Genomic DNA, 20,570 nt, shown 5'->3' with positions numbered 1-20,570 from the left:
AATATTGCAAAGTCCCATATATATGTTCATAATGTCCAGATTCTTTCTCTCTCTCTCTCTCTCTCTGAATTGTTGCGTTGCTCTAGGTAGGCAAAAACATATTTTGAATCTGGAAGGAATTTTTTAAAAATTCTAAAAATGTATCACTCTACTTCCAGATTTTCCAAAAGTTTCTTCCAAAATGTGCTGTTATAAAGATATACTTGATAAGAAGGGATATCACTTGTTTAAAGGACATCACCAGTTTCATTTTACATGAAGTTTCTCAGACATTTGGACCCAGAATAGTTCTTTCAGTTTTGGTTTTACATGCTTAGGTTGATTTGCAGGGCTAATATAAATAGTCCACTCAGTTATACACATGTAGTCATGTGAGAAATTTTTTCAATTCTGGGCCAATTTCTTCTCATTACCCACCACATTTCTGGGCTCCTGCCAATACCTGGTATATTTTCATGGAATGCAAACTAATTTTAACATCCGTTAAAAAACAAAATAAAACAGAATTAGGAAGTTAACTCTGCTACAAAAACAATCATTTAACGCATTTCAAAACCAAATAGAATTTCTTTTGGCCCTTCTGTCTTAGTGAATTTCATGAAATATCCATGTTTTCTTCATATAAATGACCCAGGCCTGTTTTATTTTCTCTTTAGAAGTAGTTCTCCTATACAAAAACCAGGAGAAATTTATATTTATAAAGTTTGTTCTAATTCAAGATATTTATTTTATTACATTCCTTGTGTAGGAATATGAAAAATGAAAACTCTTTTGTCTTCAACACTGAAGATAAAATCTAACCTATCAACCATATTGTTGACTGCAATTAAATTCTCTTGTTTTATGGCATCAATTTAAGAAATTCAAATAAAACTTCCTTCTTCACCCTCCAAAGCTAAACTAAACCTGTATTATCGAAATGTTTTTTCCTCTAGTCTTATGTTAATCATATGCTTGATATCCACACGGGAAACATTAGCAATCATCTTCACATAAATACAAGAGAAATAAATATTTTCCAGAAGAGTAATGCCACTAGTTGAAAGGTAATCGTTACAGAGGGTTGGTCTTTGGGGTTTGAAGTAAATTGGTAGGAACTCCCACCTTCATTAGCCCTTCATGGATGCGGTGACCTATGTCTTCTATACTTCTTCCTAATCGTCTGGATAAGTACGTGAAGATTGGATCCTCTTTAGGTAATAGAGGTGCAGAAAGATTAACTCTTTCTTGTACACCCTGTAAGAGAAGAGAAGAAAAGATTATAATGACAACAACAAAAAGCAATATAAAAGCAATGCCCTGTTAAAAATTCTAGCTTAGGTGGAGTTATTTTAAAAATCAGGAAAGTTGCGCAAAACTGTTTTGGAAACAGAAAATAAAATCTAAATTTTTTTTATTTTTTTAAACTAGTAATTGGCTTTTAAAAATGGGAATTTGGCAAGTCAATTGACCCCCATTGCCTAGCCCTTACCACTCTTCTGCCTTGGAGCCAATACACAGTATTGACTCTAAGAAGGAAGGTGAGGGTTCAAAAAAAATAAAAATAAAAATGTGAATTGGTCAGAAAAATTCTTACCATTTTCTACTTACCCGTAGGTGCTGAAAAGCATGTATGCTATATGGAAGCTCTAGAATTTTTGTACAATCTGGTTTCTTAAGATCTGGAGGAACAGGAGACTCTGTGTCTATATAGTCTTCAGGGCTGGAATGAAATTTAACACAATGTGTCTAACAATCCAGGAAGTATTTATTAAATGTACACCAAAGGATTTGTGCCAGATGAAATTTCTTCTTAGTTGAGTTACAACCTTAGAACACTTCAATCTTCCAACCAGTATGTCAACATTTATACCTTTTTAACAACACAGCTGTTCTTAGGATCAAAGACTGAGTCTAAAATATAAGTGATAGGCTAAGAATGGACAAAAAAAAAATTGAAGTAAGGAACACTGGCAACAGTTTTTTCAAATGTTTAGTGGTTAAACTTAACTTATCCTTTCTATATGAGTAATATTGAATGAGAACTCCAACAAGATTTGATGGCTCTAACTATGGTTTAGCTTTAAAGAGAGGTTGGTTTTGGTTTACAATGTTATATTGATACACTTCGTTTTTATATCACAGTCATTTGGGCATATCCACTACACACTGTAATTCTTTCCCCACTCTCAAGCCAACATAGTGCCTGTTTCTGATAGTCAAATGCTCTTGTGTCCCTATTATTCCTACTGTCCCCTCCAAAGAAGAAAGCTGTGTCCTTCAAAACAAAGAGTGCCCATTACATGGGACTCTTTCTCTTTCTCTTCCTCTTCCTCTTCCTCTCATATTGGCCCTTTTCCTGACTACACCTCTAGAAGCCAGTGCTTACTCCATGCCCATATACTTAACAATATGGTTAGACCAACCCTCTGTAACAATTACCTTTCAAATGCCCATACTTAACAATATGGAGATAATAGAAACAGTAGTACTTAAAAGCCATAGCTGGATTTCATGTAAATTATCTGCTTTGGTATATTTTAGAGCATGCACCGTTTGATGCCCTTAAACTCAATTCTGACTGGTCCAAAAGGTAAAGCCAAACTGATGATTTGAACCTGGACAAAGAAGATTATCTGGTCAATCCCCAAAAAATCCTCCGCAACAATTAAAATAAGAGGGGAGGGAGGCAGGCCTATGAACTTCTAAAAAATATTTTGATAACCGTTTTGAAAAATGATTTCCCTTATAAACTTATACTTTATTTTAAGCATTTAAAAACATTTTTCTGAGGAGGGGTCCATGGGCTTCACCAGACTATTTGCAAAGAGGTCCATGACACAAAAACAGTGAAGGGAGACTGCTGTAGATGAATAGAAGAAACTGTCATTTCAGGACATAAGCAAATCATTATACTGCTTGAGGAGAAAAATGAGAGAATCCAAGATGGGGGACAATGGGAGATCACCTAGCATTAATGCTGAATGTTTAAGAAAACTGTCTGGCAAAATCAGGCATTGCTGTAATCTGTGATTTAAAGTGTTACTTTGACATTTTTCAAATTTCTGTGAGAGCAAAGAGCTGTGACTTAAATGAGGTTATGATGATTTCTAATGAATTGTTACTTTTATGTGAAAGAATGTTTATCTTATGACATTTGACCTCCAAGCAGGATAGCTAACTCATTACCTGACATCTTTGCTCTCCAACGTGATATATGTACCATCATACAGGTCCAAGTCCCCAAGGGGTACCTTGGCTTTGATGCAGTCTGGATCTTCCTTGTTATGCCTTTGCTCCAGGCCTGTATCTCTATCCTCATTCTCTTCTATGTGGATTTTTTGAGCTACTAGTTGCTTCTGTTGAAATGAAAATAGAAATGGAACATATTTGTCCACCATGAGCACAGTACAATGGACCAAAATGAGCAGGAGGTAAACCTTTTCACTTACCACATTTGCTTGGTGAAAGCTACTGTTTCTGAATGCACTTAGCTATAATCATTTCCTTGGGCAGACATGTATCATGATTAATTCTATTCTTGACTGCTACATCAATAACAAATTCTAAAAATGATGGGGAGGGCAGCAATAATTACATATAAAATGCATGTAGAGCTGTATTGTACGTGCACATACACACACACACTCACACTCCTATTCTATGCTAGATTCCTAAATGATATGACCTTGCTGAAGGCTCTCTGCTCAACAATGAGACAGATATATCAGATGATAAAAGATCTTGATTCAAGGTAAAAAATAAAAAAGAATTGCCTAAATATAAATAAAGCAGTACTCAAAGACTTTAAAAATGAATATTATTATATACTTTTTAAGTGATGGTGGTAACAGATGAATATGGAAAGAAGGGCTTCATTTCAAAGAAGAGTCAGAAATGCTTTATTATATGTAAAAATCTGAAAAGCCCTAAAACAAAAACCTTTTTCCCCTATGAAAAAGGGTTCATGTTTTTTAATATAATCAACATAGATGATGACAATAAGGTCAAGTCAGAGCATCCTTTCTCCTTTCTCCTCTTCCCCTTTCCCTGGTGTCCTATTTATATACTTAAACTCAGTCATTTTGTAAGAATCCAGGAGACAGTGCTATACAGGATGAAGATGATGGTCTGGGCCTCCAGAAATCAAGAGTTCTAGACTTTGGACCAGCTGCTTGACCTTTCTGGGTTTTGGCTAAGATGACCCTTAAGCTTCTTTCTAGCTCTAAAATGCTAAATCCCACTCCAGGCTCCATCAGAGATTTGCTTAGTTTCCTTCTGAGTTTTTTTGGTTCTTTACATGTCCATCACTTAAAACCTGGAGTCAAATCCATTTCCTAACCTTCCTATAACTGTTAGGATCCTCCCAGGTATTCAGGCTGGAAAACTTGGGATCACTCACGACTCCTCACTCCCACTCACCCCTCATATTTAATCTGCTGTCAAATCTTCTTATTTCTCCATTTACAACATCTGTAATAGACATCTAATTCTCTCCAGTCCCACAGTCCCTATCCTAGGTCAGATTCTCAATATCTCTCACTTGGAATATTGCAATAGCTTTTTAAACTATCTTCTGCCTTGAATGTCTTTCCACTCAAACCCAACCTTCACTCAGTTTGCCAAAGAATTTTTCTAAGCACAGGTATGATATGTCAACATCTCAACTGAATAAAGCCCACTGGCTCCCTATTACCTCCAAGATCATAAAGACCTACATTTAAAACTCTTCACAAGCTGGCCATTTCTCATCTCCAGTTAAATTCCATCCACCCTGCATAGATCTTGAATGTACCTTGTTTTTTACATTAAATATCAAAATGGGAACACAATGGAGGAAAAGACATTGTTTGTGTCTTCCTTTTTAAATTTTATTTAAAAGAAAAAAATTTAAACCCTTACCTTCCATCTTAGTATCAACTTTAACACAGAAGAGTGGCAAGGTGTAGGCAACTGGAGTGCAGTGACTTGCCCAGGGTCATACAACTATTAAGTGTCTGAGATCAGATTTGAACCCAGGTTCCCCAGGCTCCAGGCCTGGTGCTCTATAAACTGTACTACCTAGCTGCCCCATTTTTGCCTTTATTTGAAAAGCTAGCACTTATCAGAGTGTTTAGGAAATAGTAAGCACTTAATTAATATGCCTTTTGACTGACTGATCTTGACCTTCCAAATAAGGATGTTTATTAGAAAATTTATTAAAATGACCTGATACTGTACTGTTACTATGAAATAAAACCAGCTTGAGGCACATATACTTTCAGAATATTAAGTCCAAAGTTACGTAAAAAAAAGCAAATATAATTAGTTTTAAAAAACAAAACTACAGATTTTTGTCAGAAGCAATACTTTTCACATTTTTAGGGTGCAAAGTATTCTCCCAAAGAATGGTTTTTACCTTAAAACTCATAATCAACATGGCCTTAATTTGGTATTTTAGAATTTATAATAAGTGATTTCTGTTACTCTGACAATAATTTCTTCCAAAGAGATCTTTATAAGCATTTTCTCCCTAACCTAAATGGCAGGGCAGCTAGGTCGCTCAGTGAATGGAGAGCCAGGCCTAGAGATGGGAGGTTCTGGGTTCAAATCTGGCCCCAGACACTGCCTGGCTGTGTGACCCTGGACAAATCATTTAACCCCCACTGCCTAGCCCGTATCATTCTTCTGCCTTGGAACCAATACACAATATTGATTCAAAAACAGAAAGTAAGGGCTAAAAGAAAAAGAAAACTAAATGACAGCCTGGTAAGGTACAAAGGTTGCAAACATGTGGACCTTCCTGATGTCAATGGAGACATCCAAGTATGGGGACAATAAGTGACCACTTCAAGGTTATAGTGAGTTATTGAATGAATCAGGTACAAACCTAGATTTCCTAACCTCTGGTTATTACAACATGCTGTCTTTTTACAATTTTTCAGACTGGGCTTTGTATTATTCAGTTAACTCCTTTTCTCCCCTCTCCCTCCTACTCTTCTTTGTTTCTTAACCTGGAGTCCATGAACCTAAAAAATTTTTTTCGATAACTGCATTTCAATATACTTGGTTTCCTTTCTAATCCTATGCATTTTATTATATGTACTTTAAAAACATTATTCTGAGCAGGGGGCCTTAGGCTAATGGGAGTGCCTGGGGAAAGGGTAGAGAGGATATAAGATATGGAATTGTTTATCAATAAATAACTCTTCAGAAAACAAGATGCAAGTTCTAGCCTCTGCTCCAACCCACAAACTCACCTCCAGTTCTCTGAGGTAGTTAACTGTTGTTTCTTGTCTCATCAATATGACCAAGTCATGAGGATGCTTCAAGTTCATTGGGGAATCCACCTGCCAAAAGAAAGAAGAAAAGAGAGTGCTGTGAAATTTGTACATGATCTTTTAATATGAAACATTTGGCACTCGACTAATGGCAATGCTCAGATCTGTCTCACTGCTAAAAATTAAGTGGATGCCCCTTCTTAACTCTATCTGAGGGACATGACAGTTCAATTTCTACCAGTAGGAAAGCGAGCAAACCAACTGTGGTTTTACTATGAAGGTGGGCAGGGGTGACTGCAGCACAAAGCAGTAGAGAATAAATTCAGGTAGATTAGAGAGACTCTGAATAGGGTTCTGACAACAGACTATGTCTACTTCTGGGGGATTTATTTACTTAGTATAGGAAAGCCAACATATCATGTAGAAGAAAGCAAGCAGAACAATGTAAAGTGGACTTCAGATGGGGACACTGTCAGAAATTGCTCTGCCTCAGATAGTTCTGAGAGGTTCTGTAAACGTACGCTTAGATATTGCTCTTCTAAAAGTCCTCTTCCGGTGACTATTAAGTGAATACACCACTGGAGGGACTAAATTAGACTAATATTGACATTATCTATCAATGAAACCATAGGTCAGAGACACTGAAACTAAAGGAAGAAGGCTGACTGTCCGGTTCTTCATTGAGATGCGAAGAAAGGATTTGAGAGAGTTGGCTTTATTCTTTGTGCAAAGGCAACCAAAAAAAATTCATGGAACATTTGGTCATTTTCCTTTGCCATGACCATTACGAGTACAAGGAAAAAGAATATCATAAATATCATTACAGGTTATGGCCCAAGATCTGTTGCAGCTAATAAGGAGACAGAACAGTCCTAAGGACTTAATAAGACCCTTCAAATTAAAACAACATACACACCCCAAACCTAGCAACATCCATGCAAAGGTAGGCATAGGGCAAGGTGGCTAAAAAAATATAGTGGAAAATATAGCAGGTAATTTAGAAAAAAAAATGACAAAAGGCTTAAATATTATTAACATAAACATTTTCTTCAGAATAAGTTGAGTGTCACTGGATGCAATGAGCATATAAAAAGATCTAGTAAATGTTATTTTTTTGTTATGTTAACAAAGAACTGAGATTGATTACAGATCTAAGTTAATATCCAAATGAACTTTGTGTGTACAGTCAGACAAAAAACTTGTTAAAGAAAATAGCCAGGTGGCACAGTGCTGGTCCTGGAGTCAGGAAAGCTCATATTTCTGAATTCAAATCTGGCTCTAGTCACTTAATAGCTGTGTGACCCATGGCAAGTCACTTAACCCTGGTTGCCTCAGTTTCCTTATCTGTAAAATGAACTGGAGAAGGAAAGGGCAAACCATTCCAATATCATTACCAAGAAAACATCAAATGGAGTTCTGAAGAGTCAGATGTGACTAAATAACAAGAACAAATTAAAATGAGATGTGCTAAACTACTAAATAACTAAAATAGTTCTCACCAGTCTTAAAGTGTTGATGCTAAAATATAGGAAATGGATAAAGAAACAGGCACTGATAGACTATAACAGTTTCCTAATTTTCATTCATATAAATAGACTGTCACAAAGAGGTAGGAAGAGCTTAGAAATCTACCTCGGATTTTGTCATGTAAAGAGATATAGGGCATCACGTGTTTAAAATATGAACTTCTCTGTAAAATCATGGAGAATTAGGATGGAGGAGAATTAGAAGTAACAGTGCCTTCTAAAACAGTGAGAAGCCATGGAGAGAAAAATGGATTTACAGAAAGCCCAGATCAACAGAGAGTTATTTAAAGGTTAAACTGAAAGGAGAGTAAGAGGCAAAACAAGTGGAAGAAATCTGTTAAGACTTCCTATTTTCTGAATCAGTGATAGGAAGGCCACCATATTTTGAGTATAAAAATCACAGCCCCTGATTGGGTGCACAAAAAAATGGAAATGATGGGGGGGGACCCCAGGAAGGATAGTTAGATTGGGACCAAATTCCATAAAGACAATCCAGGCTGGAGGCTTTAAGAAAAAGATTCCCAAAACTGCTAAAGGAGGGGATAATATTACATGCTTAAAAAAAAAAAAAGCATTGATATTATTACAAAAAAAAATTGCTGAAAGGGACCTCAATAACGGCTGACTCACGTGCCTACTTTCCAAGCTCTAGAATAATCACGGAGATGTGAGGATAATTTACACATGTAATGAGGCTGTCCTTGAAGAAAGTATGAGAAAGGTAGGCTTTTATAAACATTCTACCACAGACCACATATCTTTACGGTTATCAAATTGACTAAAAGTTATGAAGACTACAAAATATCTCTGTGATTAAAGGCAGCTTGGAAGGTTCTCTTCCAATAAGGTGACCACCTGTTTTGGGGATGCCAAGGTAATGAATGTCTTATTCCTGGAACTAGATAAGACGGATGAAAGAATTCTAAGATTGGGAGTGCTATGATTCTATAAAACTGAGAAACCTCAACAAACCACTATGGCTTTTCAAGGCAATTTGATCAAATCATGAATTGATGACCAAATGAAATAACTGATTTTGAGTATTAATTCTATGATGGAAGATACGGATTTTTTAAAAAGCCTATCACAATAGTCTCCATGTTAGGCCTTATTTGTTCCTCAGTAAGCACTTTGCTTACGCCTGAATTTTAGCTACTTCCTTTATGTCCTCCAGCTTATATACCCCAAGTTTTTATTTTTATTTTTTGAAGAGAAGGCACGTTAAATCATTAAAATAGGTTAGGTACTTGGTTGGAAATTAAACACCGGAACACTTGCCTCTATCAATACCATATGAATTTTCCTTAGCTCATTCTACTATTGTGAGTACCTCATTTTTCAAACTATACTTCCTGGTCCAACCATATCTGGAAAACATTTTGTAATTATTTAGGAAAAGTTATTAAGCTGTTCATACCCTTTGATCCAGTGATCTCACTATGTGATATTTTATACCCCAAGTAAGTCAATGATAGAAATAAGGACCAAAATACTCATAGCAACGCAATTTGCCAGAGTAAATAGCTGGAAAAAAATCATGTGTCCAATGACTGGGGAATATCTGGGCAAATTGGGCCACATTAATAGGTTAGAATACTCCTGTATTGTAACTAATGATGACTACAAAGAATTCAGAGAAACACTGGAAAACAGTGAAGAGCAACGAAGGCAGCAGAATAAGAAGAACAATAGCTACAATGATGACAATAATAACAATGAAGACAACACTGAAAGAAAAGAGAAATTTGGGTCGAATACAATATTGGTTCCATTTGGGATTAAAATATTCTTCCTTTCTGTTAAAAACTGGTAAACTATAAATACAGAAATTTATATTATGGTATAGGTTACAATCGCTATAGATTGTTCTGTCTAATCTATTTTTTTTTATCAAGGAAAATAGTATGTTTACTAAAAAGGACTGACATGCCTGCCCTTTGATCCAGCCATACCATTGTTGGGTTTGTACCCCAAAGAGATCATAAATAAACAGACTTGTACGAAAATATTTATAGCTGCGCTTTTTGTGGTGGCAACGAACTGGAAAAGGAGGGAATGTCCTTCAATTGGGGAATGGCTGAACAAATTGTGGCATATGCTGGTGATGGAATACTATTGTGCTCAAAGGAATAATAAATTAGAAGAATTCCATGTGAACTGGAAAGACCTCCAGGAACTGATGCAGAGTGAAAAGAGCAGAGCCAGAAGAACATTGTACACAGAGACTGATATACTGTGGTAAAATCGAATGCAATGGACTTCTGTACCAGCAGCACTGCAATGACCCAGGACAGTTCTGAGGGATTTATGGAAAAGATGCTACCCACGCTACCCACTGCAGGAGAGGAAGGCCTGCAGGAGAGGAAACATAGAAGAAAAACAACTGCTTGAACACATGGGTTGAGGCAGACATGATTGGGGATGTAGACTCGAAACTACCACACCAATGCAACTATCAACAATTTGGAAATAGGTATTGATCAATGACACATGATAAAACCAGTGGAAATGTGCGTCGGCCATGGGTGGGGGGGAGTGCGGGGGGTGAAGGGGAAAGTAGGAGCATGAATCATGTAACCATGTTAAAAATGAATATTAATAAATGTTTTTTTTAAAAAAAGGACTATGACAAAAGAAAATTTATCAAGAATAGCTCAGATCATAAAAGAGCATTTCTTCCTCCAGTTCTTTTTGGGCCTAATGCCCTTTCACACTTTCCTTTGAGACTTCACATTTTTCGTTTTTGGCATTGTTGTCCTCTTCTGAGTTTATATATGATCTTCCCTGTCACTAAAGTAGCTTTCTAACGTCAGGTTTTTTCCTGTCTTTTGCTCCCTTTTTTCTGTGGCCTTGTCTTTGCTCAAGTTCAGCTCTGTTTCTGAGGTGGAAGGAGTACTGTTCTGAAGTTGTACTGAAGTGTACTCTGGTGCTTAGGGGTTGTCTGGTAGCCTTTGGGTCCTGCAGTGTGCACTCTGAGGGGGCATCCAGGCTGGCTCATTGAAGGGAGAGCTCCAGCTGCCCTGGCCAGGTGTCACTTGTGTTGGACCAAGATAGACTCCCTCCCACCTTGTGCCAGCTCCCATGAGTGTCAAGTATTTGGTGGATTGCTCTCTCTTCTTACTCCAGTGAGATGAATCTTTCTTGCTGTTATCCTATATTATCTTGGCTAGAACGTGTTTTTGCCCTGGCTTTTGTTTGTTCTACTGCACCAGAATTTATTTTGAGAGGTGCATGTGTGTGTGCGTGTGTGGTTGTTTCAAGGTGGGTTTGGGCAACCTTCCGAGCACTCATCCCTCACTCTGCCATCTTAGCTTCTGGAAGAACAAGTGTCCAGAAAAAAAAAAATTGCTTCCTCAAAGACTATTATAACCCAAGGCTTCACTTTTTAAGGTGTTAATTTTCCTCCTGTCTTTGCAACTAGAAACTCACTTGGAAATTTAGCTCCAAGTTTAAAAGATACTTTAAACTAAGAGCTGAATTCTACGGGCTTGCTTGCTATATTCTCTTATGCTTTTCCACATTTATTAAGCATGCAGATATCTCAAAGGGCTGAAGAGAAAGATAAGATGCTGCAGGGCCCTCCCACACGGCTCACAAGCTTTCTCTACTCTTATGTGGGTAAGGCAGAAAAAACTCCAGTGTCTAAGCAGCTTGGAAACTTGTTCACTAAGTTACCGCCTACCCCTTACTGCCCCATATTTCACAACCCAGAAGGCAAAAAAGTGAGTTTGAGTTTTGTGAAAAGCCACATGTGCAGAACTATGAGAAAAGCTAAGGCGGGCTCATGGTATACTGAACAGATTGTACTTTCTCAGTATTCCTTAATGAAGCAAAGAAAAGCGTACCGACTCAGAAAACGATACTCGATTCAATCTCAACTTTGGCTTGGAGGTGTAAAACTCAGGTTTGGGAGTCTGAAAGCCAACAATGGCCCAGAGAGCACATGTTTGCTCAGGCATCAATGGGATAAAGTACAAATCACTGAGGAGTAACAACAGGAAGCACAGGGAGAGGTGTATTTACAAAGCAGTTGATAAGCGGAGGGCATTTAAAGCCAATTATAGGAGTTACAACTGCCAGCTCTAGTCAGCGTGGGACTTTTCAACTCTTCAATACTTTGATTCCATTTTCACTGCCAAAGTAGGCTTCCGGCTACATCTCCCAGCAAGGACACAGTGTGCTTCTGAACCTGCTCCCTGTTCTCAGAACTGAGTCTTAGAGGTGAGCTACCTAATTCTGGAGCAGTTATTAGAGAAGCAATAGGATTTCTGGGCTTCATGGAGCCAACAGTTGCTCCAATGGTATCTGGTGCTTGGCAGCTGTTAAGCTGGCAGGTGCAAATTCTCCAGAATGCCTTTCCAAAAGTATGCAAACTGCAAAGACAGCTGAGCTGGCACAATTCTCTTAAAAGCTCTGGGGAACCCCAAGTTCTAATTGAATTGATCAGGAACCTAGAACTTGGTGGTGTTTTCAGCAAAGTAACAGCTGACACAATCACAACTGAGGCCTCAGGGTTATCAGAAGGCAGGGCCAAATAGAGGTGCTCAGTCCAGGAGAAGACTTTGCCTGATAGATATACTAGGATATTATTTGCTGACAATGAGACACTACCAGGAGAAAAAAAATCCCTTCACCAGGGAGGAAAGAGCCCATAGTATTTATTTCTAAAACCTCCTCTCAAGAACTGTCCTGCGTATGGAGATAAGAGGTCCAGAGGCATTACTGAAATGCCAGATGGCAAATGATATAAGCAAGGACCTTTCAGAAGGAAGAAGGGGTCAAGTTTAGAAACACGGGTGTTCTGAGCTGAAAAAAGCCTCAGAGATCACCTAGTACAATTGATCCATTTTACAAATAAGAAAAACTACAGTTGCCTTGCCCACGGTCTCCTAGCTAGTAGGAACCTCCATCTCCTGACTCCATAATCAAGGTTCTTGCTTCCATACCACGAGGAAGTTGAGAAACTGCATAAGTCCTTTGCCCACAAAGGCTTCTCAGATTCCACCAGTCAGAAATTAAACTGGGCTGTTAAGATCTTTTAAAATACCACAGAGAAGGGTAATAATATTTAGTATGAAATTATTTTTCAGGAGAAGTCTGGTTTTGATAAAGAGAACCATAGTAAGAGCTTTGGACATAGAAGGAAGGTGGACAACTAGGAGATAAGAGAGGAGTGTGGAAAGGGAGGTAGATCAGGGTAAACTTGTCTACTTTGTCATTTTAAGACCTAGTAGCTAACATCAATGGGAATAATCTCAGATATTACAATACAACGTAATATCTGAGCTTCAAGAATCTTAATCACTATTTATGTAGCTTTCAAAGGACACAAATATTACCTTTATTCAGGTTTGGGAAGACCTGGGTTTGAATCTTGTACTTCTGATGCCTGAATTTTCTCTCAAATGCCATAGAAACTCTCTTAATTCTGGAAGGTCACTCTAAGCTCTGAATTTAACACTTTGGGAGGATCCTCCAGCCCCGTGGGTTTCCCTTCTAATTGGCAGGTTCCTACCAGGGTTTCCATTTCAAGGAGGAGGCCTAGGCAAGCATGTCTTCATTCCTTTCCAGGAATGTATTCCTCTGCAGTCTTGACCATCCCAGACTTTTTCTATGGGGCCCCTTACACTGGGTGCCTTTATCTCTCTCTCCACTCCTTCCACTTTTCAGTCTCCTTATGTGTTGAAACTGTCTTTCTGCTTGTAATTTTATTTCCAGTGTTCAGTAAAGTGCCTGGCATATAGTAAGCTCTTTCCCCACTCCGTGTTTTATTTTTTATAATTTTTCCACATTGCATGCAAATACAATTTTAAATGGAATTTCTCTTTCTGTCTCTAGCTGTTGGACTTCATTGGTGGCAAATATAAATGCTGATAACTTATGTGGGTTTATTTTATATCCTGTGACTTTGTTAAAGTTATTAATTGCTTCAATTAGATTTCTGGTTGATTCTCTGGGGCTCTCTATGTATGCCATCATATCATTTGCAAAGAAAATGTTAACTTCATTATTTATTTTAGCCCCTAGATTCTATTTTAATAATCATTTGCTGATTCATGTTCTCTCCTTCCCTCCACATAATATGATATGGGATGTACCTGTGCTATCATGCAATACATATTTCCATGTTCATCATGTGAAAGACATATTGCTTATACTAGAGCTAAATCCATGGAGGAAATAAAGTGAAAAATGGTATGCTTCAATATACATTTAGACTGTCAGTTTCTTCTATGATAGTGGTTAACATTTTTTACAATGAATCCTTTAGAGTGTCATCCTGGATCCTTGCATTGCTGATAATAGTTAAGTCATCCACAGCTGATCATTGCACATTATTGCTGTTACTGAGTACAATATTCTTCTGACATTTTACCCAGCATGACCCATCTATACTTTATAGCCTTTTCCTTTTTGAGGGGAGGCTTATGTATCTCAACACTTAGCATAGTGCCTGACACATAGTAGGCACTTAAAAATATTTACTGATTACCTATTTAGAACATAGCTGACTCTGGAGAGCAATTTAAAACTACGCCCAAAGGACTATAAAACAGTACATACCCTTTGACCCAGCAATACCATTACTAGATTTATATACCCAAAAGATAAAAAACAAAAAGGGGAAGGACCTATATGTACAAAAATGTTTTACATAACTGCCCATGTAAAACTTATGTGAGATTGTTTCTCACATCTCAGTGGAGGGAGGGAGGAAAAGAATTCAAGACTCAAAATTCTTTTTATAATGTTGGCAAGTGTTTTTACATGTAACTGTGGAAAAATAAATTAAATATATATGTTTAAAAAGAACACAGCTAAATACTAGAATCTAAGCAAAATCAACTTTCAAAGTAGATGCAAAAACCCCAAAAACTTAGGAGGAGCTTCTTATGTCTTCTCTCAAAGTACATACTATTCTCACACAATTCTAGAAGTTTGTTAATCTGGGAAATCCATAGTGGATTGTCAATTTAATGATTGAAAGCTATAAGCAAAATGCCCATAGGCCATCGTGGAGGAGAAAGTCCATGTAGTACTGGTACTATGATACCATCAAGTATTCACAGCACCGATGGAATATCTCATACATTGTGTAGATAGTTGACATAGGATTTTTGGAAGGACACTGGCAAAAATCATAATGGATGAACTGTGGTAGGCACTGGCAGAAGAAGTAACCAAACCTATTAAATCACAGGCCACTTAGACTCTTAATGAATTGAGCTACTAGCTATTTCTGGCATTGGATACTTTCTCTGCACAAACCTTATCCTACATCCTTATCCCCATTTCTTCTCTCAATTCTAGTCTTGCTTCAGGGATAAACTAGTATACTATCTCCTCTGGGAAGTTCCTCCATCCTCTCCAATCTTGCTTGGTATTTATAGTCCTTTACACCCCAGGCCCTTTCCAGGCTTTTTAAAAAAACACTTAACTCTCTGCTTTGGCCACAAAGATTTTCTTCCTGTTCATGGTATACTACCTTTCATCTCCAGATTTCCACGCCTTTTGACTGGCTGTCCATATGCCTTGAAGGCTTTCTCATCACTCACTTAAGCATCCTGGCTTCTTTTAAGACTCAGCTCACATCCCAACAGCTACCAGTGGCCTTCAAGTCCACTTACAGCTTGTGTCTGACCCCTGAAATTACTTTCCATTTCCACTATCTTTACCTTATAGAGAGCTAGTTCTTTGCATTTGTCTCCCCCATCAGAATGGGGCCTTCTTAGGGGAGAGGCCATGTTTTTGCTTCCTTAACACAATTCAGGTCACATAACTCTTAATAGAGGTTTATTGACTGTTTCCTCCTATGCAAACATATTTCTTTATTTTATGTGTATTTATATTCTGTCTCTCCTAATTATTCTACCTTTCTGCTATTGAACCAAAAAGAAAGAGAAAATAACCCTAAAGATAAAACTGTAATCAAAAGTAAGCAAAGAGCAACAAAACTCATTCCCTCATTGGCCATTCCTCAAACTGACTGCTTCTCTCTGCATTTTGAGTTTATCACTGTTCTGGCAGGAGACAAGTGGTCTATCTCATCTTATGTCTTCTGGATCTGGGGTGGAGCATGGCATTCATCAGAGTCCAAAGTCCTTCCAAGTCCTTCTTTCTATACAATGTCATTGTTTTTGAAGCGAACATCCCTCGGGTTCTGCTCACTTCTCTTTGTACCACCTCAGAGGAAGCTGCCTGGCTTCCTCTGAAATCATCTTTTTCCTCATCTTTATGACTAATTCTTTAATAAATATTTGTTGGATTGATTTTGTTGACTAGAAGTAGATCATTGGTTCTGATGTAAAGCTATGAGCTGCCTTAGAGATCAGCCAGAAAGTCCAGTGGTATCAAACTCAAATAGAAACAGGGGCCACTGATCCATACATAAGGATCCCTATTCAGCTCCACACTGGCTTAATTTTAAAATATAACATTATCTACATTTTGGTCTTTTTATTTACTGGCCTAGGAGCCGAGTGTTTTGACACCGCTGATCTAGTCCAACCCCCTTATTTTTTCAGAAGAGGAATTTGAGTCAAAGCCAAAGCCAAAGAAGTAGCAAGGGGTGGAGCCAGAACTGACCATAGGTACTTTGCAAATCCAGTCCTTTTTCTGCTACATCACACTTTAATACACTTTTAAAGCCTATACACAAGACACTGAAGAAAAAATATATGATTAAAAAAAAAAAGAATGTCTCTGAAGATGATACTAATAATGGTAATAATGATAGTCAGCATTTCCGAAGTGCTTTAAGGCTTGCGAAGCAATGTAATACTCTCATTTGATCCTTGAGACAACACTGTGAGGGAGATGTCATTATCCTCATTTTAGAGAATGAGGATAGAGAAGAAAATGAGGCTGAGAGAGGTTATGTGACTTTCCCAGGGTCACACAGCTAGGAAATGTCTGAGATCCAATTTAGATTTGGATGTTTCTGATTTTCTCTAATGGTTAGGCAACCTAGTAACCTAAATACTCATAACAATACTATAAAGATAGGTTATTTTAAGAGCATGAGGAAGTATAACATTTTGAGAGATTTCAGAGACACGGGCAGTCACATCAGGCTAGAGAGAGAAGAGAAGGTCATTTCATCCTTTGATGGATGGGTAGGATTTCAACAGGTGTGTGTCTGTGGTGGGGTGGAGGGAATATAGAAATTGAAAAGCACTCAGTATAGGTTACCAGGCTTCAGAAAAATCCACTCCAGTTCAACACAGGGTTACAATATAGAAACAATATAGAAATATAGGTCTAGAGGAAAAAGTGCTTCCTCAGAGAGCAATAAAGACCTGAGTTCAAATCCGAACTCTGAAACGTAGTAGGCAAAGGATCCTGGGAAAGCCACTTAAATTCTCAGTTATAGTACTTCCCTCATTTATAAAATGGGAAAAATACTATTTCTATGGTTTACCTCAGGTCTGGTGAAGAAAGAAAACATATTAAATCTTATGGTACATTATAAATGTCAACTACTTTCATTACTCATCATGATCTTGAGTCACCAATGGAAAATGACCTAGGGTGCATATTTAAGGCTGTATGTATACAATACAAGTTAAACATGCCTTAATTCAAGATAGTTATAACAAAGTTTTAGCTCTTAAAGGTATTTAAACCTTTAAATATTTGGAAAATGACTACCTACAATAACACACTCCTCTAGGGTTCTAGAAAGCTAAGTTTTAATGTAGTCATGTCAAAGAATCATATATTATATATTTGGGGAGAACTAGCCTCAAGGGACCTTAGATATAATCAGATCCAATTCCTTCATTTTACTGGTTGAAGAAACTGGGTTCCAGAGAGATTAGTTGGTCCAAGGTTGTGTAGCCAACTAATGGCAGACACATCTTTATATATGTCTATATTTTTATGTTTATATTTATACTTTATAAATATAAAATAGGTAGCAGATAAGTGGCTCAGTGGAGAGTGCACTGGGTTTGAAGTTAGGAAGGCCTGAGTTCAAATCCAGCCTCAGACACTTCCTACCTGTGTGGTCCTGGGAAAAGTAATTTAAATGCTGTCTGCCTCATTTTATCTTTCTGTAAAGTAGGGATAACAATAGCACCTACCTTACAGCACAAAGCATAGTTTTTTAAAGTGGTTGGCCTGTTGGCCTTTGTTTTCTCTTCTGTAAAATGATCTGGAGAAAGAAAAAAGGCAAACTACTCCAGTATCTTTGCTAAGAAGAAAAGCCTAAATGGAGTCATAATAAGTTAAGCATAACTGAAATGAATGAACAACAAAAGAAACTTGGTATAGTCTCAAAATGTGTGTGTATATACACAAACACACACACAAAAGAGCACAAGAGAACACTGTATAATTTTCTTTTCCTTTTTACACATTACGTATTTTTTTGCAATCATATATAAAACCAGTAAATATTTGACTCAGCTGGCTCCCTTTCATATATTTCATGTGCCACTTTCACTAATTAAGCAAGATATTTGTTCTTTAAAGAAGAACTCTCTTGGACCATCTGTACCTCCTACTTGAAACCATATTTCTATGAACTCAGCAAATTCACAAAGGAACAGCTGGAGATGTCACTGGGTAAGGGTGATGACTGCAGAATCAGGCAAAGGGCAAACATCAAAAACTCAGAAGGAATTTCAGAGCCACCTTAGCATGAGTAAGGATTACTTCAACTATATACTGATGTCTATTTTTAACATTTTCAGAGAAATGTTTATTGAGACCTTTTATTTTTACATAGCTTTGATTTCTGAATCTCTCGGCTCCCTCATTCAGTGAGTGATTGCTTGTAACAAAGGCAAAGCAGGGTAAAAACAGTTATCAAAACCATACATCAACCACCTCCGATATTCTAGGCAGTATTTCACACCCATAGTCCCTACCCCTGTAAAGAAGGGAGAGTGGTGTGTTTTCTTAATTCTTTACCTGGATCAAACTTGCTCCTTATAATTATGCAAAGTTCATTTTGGAGGGAGAGGGGTCCTAGTTATAGTGTTGGAGTAATCGTTTATAGTTTTCTAGCTTCTGTTTTACTCTGTGTCTGTGCACATAACTCTTTCTATGCCTGGAATTCTGCATATTTGTTGTTCTTTGCTGTGCAATAATATTATATTGCATTCATCACATGCCACAATTTACTTGTACATTCCTCAACTGATAGACGATTACTTTGTTTCCAGTTCTTTGCAACTATATACACCCACACAAAAGAGCTATGAACATGGGAATTTTTTAGTGTTCTCGATTTTCTAGGGATTATCGATATTCATTTTTTTTTAAACCTTACCTTCTGTCTTAGAATCAATACTTGGTTCCAAGGCAGAAGAGTGGTAAGGGCTAGGCAATGGGGGTTAAGTGACTTGCCCGAGGTCACACAGCCAGGAAGTGTCTGAGACTAGATTTGAACCCAGGACCTCTCATCTTTGGGCCTGGCTCTCAATCCACTGAGCCATCCAACTGCCCCCTCGATATTCATTTTTGATGGGAAACGGGACATATCTGTTTCCACATGCACTAATATTTTGGTCCACTTAAAATTGATTCTTCATATTCACAATGATTTTATTTACTGTTTCAGACCTAAACTAGTAAGTTATTAGAAAGTAATGCTAATGGAAGTCTATATTCTAGCCTACCTTTTCATGAAGTCTGAACCTGACAAAAAAAAACCCTTAAATTTTCTTATGCCCACAGTAATTTTTTTTAAATACCAGAGTATTTTTGCCTCTCACTGAGAACTGCTTTTGACAAAATTCCTACTTCAAAGTACCATCCGTTATGGCCTAGCGGTCATCCTGGGCTCTCAAGGCTAGACCAGTAGACTACAAATTCCAGCAGTTTCTATTATACTGAAAAGACTCAGGGTATGTGTGCTACCTGAGGCCCAACATGCACAAGGCTGTCATCAGCTGGCCACCAGACAGCCTGGGAGACAAACAAATCTGAAATGTGCCTTAGTCCTTTATAGTCAGTCCCGTTCTGCTTCCATAGTGATCATGACAATGGCTGAAAAGGCGAGGAATCAGTTGGTAAACCACTTAGAAACATTTAATCATTAGGACCTAAATGTGAGAACCCTGTTCAATGACCAAGGAGTTGGCATACAATATATCAACAGTGCTCTCAGTATAACAGAAACCAGAACACAAGGAAGTTGCAGTTAAATGGAAGGATGGCTTGTAGATAATCCTAAGAGAGGCATGTAAGAGGCCTGGAGCAATTAGTTTTATCTTGTGCTCAGATTCATCAGACACAGACAGGGCCATCTTGTCTTGTAGTCCTCCTGATAACCATAAACAAAAAGACTGCCAAGAAGATAACGATGAGTGCAGTTTAGGTGCCAACATCTGTTGCAGCAGACAAAAAGGTAGAGAAAGTTCCTCAAGATCCTCCAAAAGAAATCAAGTTATGAATTCATAGTCAGGGAATTCAATACAAACAGAAGAATGGAATAGATGCAACAAAAAAGAATGTCAGAAAATTTGGTTAAGGACAAAGAAGCAGAAAGAGATCATGGGCTTACAGAATTTACAGAAGTCTCCCGTCAACTGTCTTACATTCTTCCTTCAAAATGAAAGGTAAAAATGTGGCAGATTGGCTCAATTTCCCCCAAAGGTAAGGGGCCTGGCAAATATTAAACTGCTACACAAAAAAGCAACCAACTAGATCTGGGGGCAAAAAATTACTGATGTGTGACTCATTTCTGAATCAGGTATGAGTGTAGAGACAGACTGCTGACTTTTTAGATAAGAATACCCTAAAATTGGAATAAATTATTAATATAAGAAGTTAGCTATGCAATCATAATATCCAA

At 37.6% G+C, this 20,570-nt stretch overlaps 1 protein-coding gene across 1 annotated transcript in view; it reads right to left on the bottom strand.

Moving 5' to 3' along the window:
• TTC17 (tetratricopeptide repeat domain 17) overlaps nt 1-20,570 on the bottom strand; it is a 124,889-nt gene that overhangs the window by 87,597 nt on the left and 16,722 nt on the right. Inside the window, exons 2-5 of the mRNA XM_044681112.1 lie at nt 6,219-6,308; nt 3,169-3,338; nt 1,591-1,702; nt 1,105-1,236 (exon numbers count right to left, since the gene is read on the bottom strand). Of these exons, the coding sequence (XP_044537047.1) occupies nt 1,105-1,236; nt 1,591-1,702; nt 3,169-3,338; nt 6,219-6,308 (504 nt within the window). The remainder of the gene's footprint in view (nt 1-1,104; nt 1,237-1,590; nt 1,703-3,168; nt 3,339-6,218; nt 6,309-20,570) is intronic.

The sequence above is a fragment of the Gracilinanus agilis genome, chromosome 6, assembly GCF_016433145.1.
Source record: "Gracilinanus agilis isolate LMUSP501 chromosome 6, AgileGrace, whole genome shotgun sequence".
In the NCBI taxonomy this organism is placed as follows: Eukaryota; Metazoa; Chordata; class Mammalia; order Didelphimorphia; family Didelphidae; genus Gracilinanus; species Gracilinanus agilis.
This window is presented reverse-complemented; position numbering and strand designations above follow the sequence as displayed.